The 10,865-nt window shown below is 25.7% G+C and overlaps 1 protein-coding gene across 1 annotated transcript; it reads left to right on the plus strand.

Moving 5' to 3' along the window:
- Window positions 1-9,017: 9,017 nt before the first annotated feature.
- Window positions 9,018-10,644, plus strand: LOC110662141 (U-box domain-containing protein 26-like). Its single transcript, XM_021821024.2, has one exon. The coding sequence runs from the start codon at window positions 9,214-9,216 to the stop codon at window positions 10,459-10,461; it is 1,248 nt and encodes a 415-aa protein (XP_021676716.2). The 5' UTR covers window positions 9,018-9,213; the 3' UTR covers window positions 10,462-10,644.
- Window positions 10,645-10,865: the final 221 nt, after the last annotated feature.

Consider the following 10,865-nt stretch of genomic DNA (forward strand, 5'->3'; position numbering starts at 1 on the left):
AAAAATAATAATTTAAATCATAAATGTTAAGTAGAATTGTAGATAATATTGATAATTAAAGGAGAAATTAAAAAATAATTAAATAATTAATATTATAAAAGAGTATGAAAGAGAGTTATTAATGAAATGTAAAAGTGTCATGTGGCATTTTCTTAGAAATACTATTTTGTTATATATATATATATATATATATATATATATATGAAGGTTTTAAAAAGAAAACCTCTTTAACTCACCAATTTGGTGGATTGAAAAATGAAAGTGTTTGGAGGTTTTCAGAAACCTCCAAAATCTATACTTTAAAAAATATTCTATCATCTCAAACAAGTTTGAGGTTTTTAAACCTTGAAAAACCTTCTATTAATTTAAAAAAAGCTCCTTCTCAAACAAGGTTAGGGGCAACTTTTTTTTTTTTTCTCAAAAGCTGAAATATAAATTATTATGGAATTTAATTTTCTAAATACAACTCTTAATTAATTTAATCTTTCAAATTTAAATAATGAAAGAGTATTAGTTACTATATATAATTAACATTCATTATCATGTTCTCTAATTTTAATTTGAAAACATTTAAAATCAAGATCTATGTTCACTTTAAAAGAAAATTAAAATCGTCTGGTGAAATATTTTTAAACACATAATTTATTATTATTATTATTATAAACAAAAAATAACTTCTTGTCATTAAAAAAAACTTATAGTCGTTAATGACGTTGATTTGAGAGCAACTGATAAACTTATTTGCCTAAGTTTGTAACTAATGTTTAGAGTTTTAATATTTTAAATAGTAAGTTAAAATTCTTTCAACTAAAGAATAACTTTTGGCTTAATGGTCTAATTCATTATAATATGAATTTTCTCTATTTTTGCTTATAAATAATTAATATTTTTTGTCATTTTATACACACCAAACATTCTTATTTTCGCTGAGTATTCTCTCTTGACCTAATTACTCTTGATTTTTTTGATTTACCTTATTATTTTTATTATTTCTTTCAAGAGTTATTAGTCTCGATTTATAAATCTTATTTATATATTTTTGTTGATTTTGTTTCCTTATAATATTAAGAAAAGTTCATTAATCTTAGAGGATAATAATTTGTGTCAGAATTATCCTTAAAATAATATCATCATACTTCAAAATAATATTTTATTTTCCACCATTTTCATTGATACTGTTTTTTAGCACTATTTATTTCTCTTTAGTCTTCACTAATTTCTCCATTTCTTTTTCTATTTATTATTGAAGCAGTGATACTTTTCCTACTTAGTTTATAATTCAATTGCTCACTCATTAATATTAATTAAATAATAATTTAAAAATATACGGTCATATCTCCTAATAATACTATTTTTAAGCTTTATTTCTATTACTATTATTTTTTTTTTCAGTCTGTTATTGAACATGTATTTAAGAGTAAGAAAAACAAAATTAAAATAAGTTAAATTTTCAAAAGAGTTGAAATGACACAATTTATGAATTAAATTAAAAGAAATCAAACATATATATTTATTTGAGTTGTCCCCTCCTTAAGCCTCCACTAATTTCTCAATTTCTTTCCAACTGAATCACTAATGTCTTTTCTACTTAATTTATAATTTAATCACTCACTCGTTAATAACTAATTAAATAATAATTTAAATATATACCCTTACATCTCATAATAAGCTTGTTTTATAGTGTAATTCATTATTATTAATTCTTATTTTATTTTTCTCATTCCATTTCCATTAAGTACAATAAAATTAAAATAAATTAATTTTTATTTATAAAAAAAGAGTTAAACCGATACAAATTGTGAATTAAATTAAAACAATCAAATCAAATTATTATTGTATTGTAGTTAATTAATATAAAGTCAACTTATATTCTCTATATAAAGTTACCAAAATACATAACCTATAGTATAATTTTTTCTTAAAAAGTTGACAATTACCTTTCAAGTTTTCACTATAAGAATTAGCAGTTGTTTTTTTCCTATTTTCTTTTTATTTGCTTTTTTTTTTTGCATTAGATTATTTTTCTATTTTTGTTAAATAATTATTTTTATTGCAGCTGAAAAATGTCACATTAAAAAAAGAATTATATTGAAAATTTAAATACAAACAAGAATAATAAAAAAATATTATTTGAAGCCAATTCAAAAAATAAAATGTATATAATAATTTAGTCAATGAATTAAATGTTAAAATAATTATTTATAATTTTATCGTATCAGGTAATAATTTAGCATCATCCAATTTATTTGATCAATAATATCAGTAAATTTTAAATTATTTTGTGAATAATATAATTTTATTATATTTTAAATAAAGTAATTATATAAACTATCATTAATTTATGTATAAAAAAAATTAAAGAATGTATTTCTTAAATAATTATGCTATAAATTAATTTAAAAAATACTATTAAAATAAAAAAAATTATTTAAGTTAAATTAATTAAGCAAAAATTAATTTGATAATATATGTGTGTGTGTAAGAGCACATAATGGGGTTGTGCAATGAGAGAGAAATGCGGAATGGGAGAAACGAGAGAAAGATAATGATATTGTAAAAATAAAAATTTTCTCCTATTTGATTATTTAACTAATGAAATATACTAAAACATATCTTTAAAAATGTACAAAAAGAATTAAAATCTTTTATATAACTAAATATTATAGATTAAGAAGGTGTTTGCTTTAACTTATAAAAGTCAACTTATAAGTACTAATATTTATTATAAGCTAATTTAAATTTATAAGCATTTAAATTTTAAGCATTACATGTTTGATTAAAGTATTTATAAGTGACTGATAAACAGTTAATATCAAATTAATTTATAAGTACATTTAAATTTAAGAGGATATTAAATGAGATTTATGATAAAATTTTAAAAATTAAATGAGGATAATATAGAAAAATATTTAGTCCAACTAATTTATAAATACTAAAAATAAAAAGTTGAATATTATTTTTTTAGTTTTTAAACTCAATTTATAAATCTAAAAATTATTATAAATAAATAGGTCAATCTATTTTTAGAATTTATAAGTTAATTTAACCATCTTACAAATTAAGATAAACATCTTCTAAATAAATTATTTCTATAAAATAATAAAAATAATTATTAAATATATTATAATTCAAAAATTAAAAATAAATTTTCCTTAAATATACCTAAACTCAAATTTAACTGTGTGAACTGTTCATGGAATCAATTTGGTATATGTAAATTATTTATCCTTAAAGTCGTTTATTTTATAAAAAATAATTTATATATATATAATATTTTTTATTATTTAGTTATAATATTAAATTAATAATATGTATTTTTATTATATATAAATATATTTTTTTATTTTAATAAAACTACTAAAATTTTTAAAAAATAACTTTTTTTTAAAGAAAATGTCATTTATTTTAAAAATATCTAATTTTTAAGAAAATATTAAAAAAATATTTTTTTATTATTTTTTATTATTCGAAACACCAAAATAAAAAAAAAAAGTAAAAATGAAAAAGAGAGGAGGGTAGGGCCCAATTAATAAACATCGTGCACGTAAGTTGAAGGTCCATGCCATCAAGAAACCACCGCTAGCAACCTATCCATTGAAAATTTATTCCGTCCTTCAGGTCTAAAATTAGTGTATTAATATTAATTCAATTTAATTTTATATAAAAATAAATTTAATTATTTTTTATATTAAATTTTATATATCCTAAATTTGAATGCAAATATTAAGTGCTATAGGAGAAATGAGATTTTATTTTATCTGATTTAGTTCAATAATTAAAGATATATAATTTATTTAATAAATTTAAGTTCAAATCTCTATTCTCTCGATTTTATTACTAAAAAAGAAAGATATTATTAAGAGGTTGTTTAATTTAACTATTAGATATAATGAATGATTGATAATCGTTATTGATAATTAATAATTAAAAATTGATACTATTATAATTAATATATTCTATAAATTTAAAAAAATTATGTTTAATTATTGCTCTTAATAAATAAATAAATATATATATATATATATATATATATATATATATATATATATATATATATATTAAGGAAAGATGCACACACATTAAACTTATTTTTTCCTTAATTTGATGAATAATTACAATTTTGGTTTATGTGGAATTTTTTTCAGAGCAAAGGATATTAATTTTTTTTTTTTTATATAACTCCAAAGTGTATATTATAGGTCTTGGTGGATGAACAACCTGGACCTGCACATTCCTCTGTGCTTTATCTCTTCTTCTTTGATCTTTGACTGCCCTGCTAGTATAACATAAATGGACAATTCCTACTCTTTAATTATTTGTCTTTTTCTCATTTAAAAAATAATAAACTGAATTTAAAAATAATCAATATTTAAATGTTAAGTAGATATTATTTTGACAGATAATAAAAATAATTTTTCAATATATAAATTGCATCATCACATTTTAAAAAATGCACCACTTAATTTTTTAAAAATATTTAATTTTTATAAATAATATTTAAAAGGAGTAATTTTTATAAAAAAAAAAACTAATTGACATAAATGTAAAATTAGTCTGAATAATATGAATTGTAAATTTTTTTAGAGAGAAAGAGAGATTATATATATATTACTCAGGGACATGACTTGGCATCTTCGTAAAAACACGATAATTTTCCTAAGATCCCTGAGATCCTAAAGGACCAGCCTCTAGGCACACTTATGTAAAGACGGACATCAACTATGTGTCGTACACTGGTGACTCAATTGCTCAGTTTGCGTTTTTTTTTTTTTTTAGTCTTAAGATAGAACACACGCACACAATGTTTAGAAATAAAATTTGACATCTTGATAAAACTATGGTAATTTTATTAAGATATCTTATCCCATATAAATACTACACACACTTCACACCCAATGCGAGAGTCTTTCTCACCTTTTGTTGGCCCATTGCATGAAAGTTGGTCCCCCTAATTGCGTTTGTCCCATCGGGTTCCTAGACTATCTTTGACCATTATAATTGAACTCAATATCCTTTATTTAGGTTGGCTTTACCTATCATTAATCAAGATGGCTTTGTCACTTAAGCTTAAACAATTATTGCATGATATATTCTTTTCATTATATAATTTTTTTTAAAATTTTATTATTCATATCCTTTTATTTTCCATAGATTCAATATGCAACACCAATTATTTTATAAAATCAATTAATATGTTATTTTATGAGTATATAATTGATGTCTCAATTTTGTCTTAATCTCATAACTTCGAACTTGTGAAAGAAATTTGAAAAGTAAGCCATTTTTTTTTATAGAGACATGAAAATGAAAGCTCCATAGAGATATGATAATTTATTGGGATTCCTTTAAAATAAATTGATCGTTACTTTCGAAGGGGTTTCCAAAATTGAATGTGCGCTCTCTACCCTCTTTAATGTATCTTTAATGTATGTGTACCCTAAGCTTTCCAGGGAGAAGGGTAATTATTACTTTTATAAATTTTAATTATTATTAATATTATTTAGATAAAATTATTTTTTTATTATTTATATATTTTAAATGATTAAACATTAAATATTAACCTTAGAGATTCAGGTTAATAATTACTCATTTTGAATATTAAAACTTATTGGGGTAACATTTAATTTTTAAATTTTATAACCTTCACCAAACAGATCTTTAGCATGGGAAGAGACTAACTTCTTAAGTTAGAACCCTCCATATTTTATTAAGTTGATCGTACGTATGATAAAATGTTAAGAGGAAGCTCAATTAAATATATTTTAAACTTTTTATCAAAATTAATCTATAAGTTTCAATTTAAGCTTAATTTGATTCAAAATTTAAATTTTTAGGCTAAATTTTTTAATTTAAATAAAAAATTAAAAAATTTAATTTCTTAATTTTTGAGTAAAATTTCTTGATTTTTATATTTAAATCTAAAAATTAAAAAATTTAATTTATTAATTTTTTTTTATTTTTAATTAAATTAAATTTAAATTAAAAATTCTAAACTAATTTAATTAAAAAATAAAAAATAAACTAAACTAAAAATTGTGAATTAAACCTCATATATTTATACCAGTTTAAGGCAAAAGACTCAGGACAGATGAAATTTTCTTTTGGCAATTAAGTACAACCAGGAATCTTAGTTGGTAACGTACTACTCTAAGCTATATAAAGGCTTGACCATTCTTTCAACCATTTTCTTTCTATTTAAAGTGATGAGAGTAATGATTATATTCAGTTTAGAAAGAACTCTCAAATCAGACATCTTAACACATGTTTAGGTCGAAACTGTGACATGTATGAGTATGTTAGAGATCGTTTGATTCTAATTAATTAATTAATTTTGACACTGCACAACAACCTAATAATAATTTGCCCAATTAAAAAACTTATTACCTTGACATTCAATGATGCAATTTCGTAAAAAAAAATTGTTGCTGCCCCTTTCAGAGGTGCAAAAGCAATTAAAGGGGAGAAACTTTGGAGATACGAGGGAAAGGTGGTTACTATTTGTTCCTTTCTTCCTTCCACTACAATTGCAAAGCAAAGATTTGACACACCACCAGACTGTAAAGTAGATGTATTAACATAATAATGTTGTTGCCGTCAACGTCCACAATGGCCACACAAAGCAAAGACATGAAGAAGGTGAATTCTATTTCACGTCCAAACGAGTAAACCAATAGCAACACTAATACTCCTAAAAGGTAGACATGGGTGTGTGGATAATCACATAAATACAACAAATCCAAGGCACCAAACTGAAAAAAAAAAAAAAATTCCTGTTTCACATAATTATTTGAGTCTTTATTAAAAAATCATTTAAAGTTTTTGTTCAAAAAATTAATTTTTAAGTTAAATTTTACTTATTTTAATACTAGGAATTTTAAAATATTTAAATAATTGTGTACAACCAATTTTTTAATTTTTAGATTTTTTAAAGGCAAATTTAAACCTCAATTTAAAATAAATAAGAGTGAATTTCTTTGTTGCACCGTTTTCAAAGGTAAATTTATAATTTAGTCCTTAAATTTTATTAAGTATTTTATTTTAATTTTTATATTTTAAAAAATTAATTATTTAGCTAATGAATTTTACATTATATTACACTTTAATCTCTAAATTTTAAGAAATAACTAATTTAACCCTTTTAATTTTAATATATAGAATAATTTAATTCTTGTAATTTAATATTTACAATAATTTCATCTATTGACAGAAAAACTAAGAGGGTATTTGATTTGAACACATACTTTTAATTTCTAACTAAAAATATATTTTTTTTAACTTATGAGTCTAATTAAAAATAAGTAATTAATTGTTTAGTAAAATTATTTAAAAATAACTTTTAAATAGTTTAAGTATTTGGTTAAAAGGTGTTTAAAAGTAATTTAATTTATTGAAATTACTAAAAATGATATGCAATTAAATATTGTAGTTATTAAAATGAGGATAATGTTATTATTTTTAAAAATTATTAACATAATATAGTTTTTTACTTAGTTAAAGAATAATTTTAAAATAAGTACATAAGTTATAATTAAGGTTCTTATTTCTAACTTATTTTAAGTAGCTTTTCAACTTATAAACCAAATCAAATGCTAATTTACATACGACTTTCTATTTATAAGTAAGTTTAACACTGACTTATAAGTCAAATCAGATACCTTCTAAATTATTTTATATATTAAAATTACAAAGATTAAAATATAATATAGTGTAAAATTTAGGGGTTAAATAATTAATTTTTAAAAATTCAAGAAATAAAATGTAATATAATAATTAATTTTTCAAAATTTAGAGATTAAAATGTAATATAAATTCAAAGATAAAATTATAAATTTTGTTTTTAAAATTTGCAGAAATTTTATTCAGTTTTGAATTCAATTTAGAAAAAGTGTGTATAACATAATATAGCAAATCAAGCGACATATTTTATTACAAAATGATGAGACTAATATGCCACATCACTGAATTTTTTTTTTTAAAAAAACCATGATTTATATCCTTATCTTTATTCTGGATTAACTAAAGTTAACTAAATTTAATATTAGTTAACAAAAAATAACTACAAATTAAAACACAAACACCATCCCATCTGAAGCAAACACCCATAGCTTTGGTAGTTTTCAACATTCAAAGCATGGAGGGCAAATGCATTGTGCATCCATTTGCATTTTTACAGGAAAGTTGCAGGAAGCAGAGATGGTGATAATAATCATAAACTTGAATTTACCATACAAAATAAGAGAAAGCCGCACGTAAGTTACTAGACTTAAAAGCATCTTTCATTAAATCGTCAATGTGGTTTCAATGTAATCTCTCAATAAAATTGGTGGTATGTCCTGATTCTGAATTAGGAAACTTCTTCAACCACCTGAATTTTTCCTACAGAAAGAAAAAATCTCCAATGTGGTTTTTGGTTCCTCCTACAAATGCATCACAAAATATATAAATGACAAGTATAAATGAGTTTCACTTTAATGAATCTTAATACAGGCTACAGCAATCCAAAATTATTCAGAGCATTCTAAGATAAACTCCAACTTAATCACAATGTCATTTGTCATTTGTCATCCAATAAATTGGATCAGCAAAACACACAAAGTTTAGATTATAATTGTAATTAAACATTCTTGCTAGGGATTTCTAAAATAATAAAAAGAATAATTTCGGGCAATCATATAAATATAACAAACTCAAGTGACCAAAATGCCAAAAATAAAAAGCAACTAGCATGTCATTATTAATGATGCTCAATCAAAACCTAAAAATAGCAATAAATTACACAATCTGTCACACTTTACCTTGTAAACTAGAGTTAGAGTTTAGGGCTGAAATTGTGGGACCCTATGAGTCGCACCATTTCATTTGACCAGCCCTCTCCCTCTCCCTCTCTCTCTTTCTCTCTCTCTCTCACTCAGGCGCGCAAGCACAGCCAACTAAGATTAGGTTACAAGTAGGTAATAGCCACCACACGTGTGGACGAGAGTCAGATAAGCCCAGTCCCCACAATCCCACCACCACGCCACCTCTTATGGTTCTGTTTGTTTGGTACATGTACCTCTGTTCCATTTCACATAAGAGAAAACCAAAACCCCAAAGCCTAACAAATCTGAAAGAGAATTTGCAGGCTAATCTGATTTCCCTTCAGTACATTCAGACTTTCTTTTTTTATTATTTATTTTATTTTTAAATTCTTCTGGGTTCCCAAAAAAAAAAAAAATGCATGGATGTTTAGAGCCCTTGGATTTGAGCGTTCAGATACCTTACCATTTCAGGTGTCCGATCTCGCTTGAGCTCATGCGTGACCCTGTCACCGTTAGTACCGGTCAGACTTACGACCGCTCCAGCATCGAGTCCTGGGTTTCAACCGGTAACAGTACGTGTCCTGTCACTCGTGCTCCGCTCACAGATTTCAGTCTTATCCCAAACCATACTCTTCGCCGCTTAATCCAGGACTGGTGTGTCGCCAACCGTGCTTTTGGTATTGAACGCATCCCGACCCCCAAGCAGCCGGCGGAGCCCAGTTTGGTCAGGTCTTTATTGAACCAAATTGCGTCGGAGTCCAATCCTCATCAGTCTCGCCTCTCTGCCCTCCGTCGACTCAGAGGACTCGCCCGTGACTCTGACAAGAACAGGTCCATCATTTCTTCTCACAACGCACGAGAAGTATTACTTAATATTCTCTTTGCAAACGCTGCGGATTCCAATTCTTCGGATTTGAAGCACGAGGCGCTTGCACTTCTCGTCATGTTTCCCCTCACCGAGTCAGAGTGTGTGTGCATAGCTTCAGACTCGGAGAGAATAAATTACTTAGTGAATCTCTTGTTCAACACCTCAATCGAAGTTCGAGTCAACTCGGCTTCAATCTTCGAAATGGTGGTTGCCGGAACAAAATCCTCAGATCTTCGAGCTCAAATCAGCAGCGTAAACAAAATCTTTGAAGGAGTAATTGAAATGCTAAAAAATCCTATCTCTTATCCTCGCGCTCTCAAGATTGGCATAAAAGCGCTATTCGCCTTGTGCCTCGCGAAGCAGACCAGGCACAAAGCTATTTCCGCGGGAGCAGCGGATATTCTAATCGATAGACTGGCGGATTTCGACAAATGCGACGCCGAGAGAGCGCTGGCCACAATAGAACTGCTGTGCAGAGTGCCAGCTGGGTGCGCGGCATTTGTAGAGCACTCGCTGACGGTGCCGCTGCTGGTGAAGACGATATTGAAAATATCAGACAGGGCAACAGAGTACGCTGCGGGAGCTCTGCTGGCGCTGTGCACGGAGTCGGAGCAGAGCCAAAGGGAGGCGGTGAGCGCTGGGATATTGACGCAGCTATTGTTACTGGTGCAGAGTGATTGTACGGATAGGGCAAAGAGGAAGGCGCAGATGTTACTAAAGTTGCTTCTGGACTCGTGGCCGGAGGATTCCTCGGGCAATTCCGATAATTTTGTTTGCAGTGAGGTCGTCCCTTAAGTGATCCTTTGTTCCTCATCCTCATAATTCTTCCTCTCCTCCCTTTTTTTTTTTTTTTAAGTTTTAAAAAGGGCAGAAAATTGGAAATTGAGATTGTAGATTGGTATATAGAGAGAATGAGAAATTCTCTATGTAAGAATTTGTTTCAAAAAGATTTTAAGAAATCTTCTTCTTCTTCTTCTTTTTATTTTTTGTTGCTTTAAAGTTAAAGATGTCATTCCGCTTTTGAATTTTATTTTAAATAAACCTTTTGCCTAATTTCTTTTTTTGCATGGGACTCTTTAAGGCTAGCTTGATATTATTCTTAAAACTGTTATTTTTCAAAATATATTAGTCTAAAAGTATTAAAAATGATTTAAAATTAAATTTAATAAATTTTAATTATAAAAATAATAAAATAATAA

The sequence above is a fragment of the Hevea brasiliensis genome, chromosome 14 (genome assembly GCF_030052815.1).
Source record: "Hevea brasiliensis isolate MT/VB/25A 57/8 chromosome 14, ASM3005281v1, whole genome shotgun sequence".
In the NCBI taxonomy this organism is placed as follows: domain Eukaryota; kingdom Viridiplantae; phylum Streptophyta; class Magnoliopsida; order Malpighiales; family Euphorbiaceae; genus Hevea; species Hevea brasiliensis.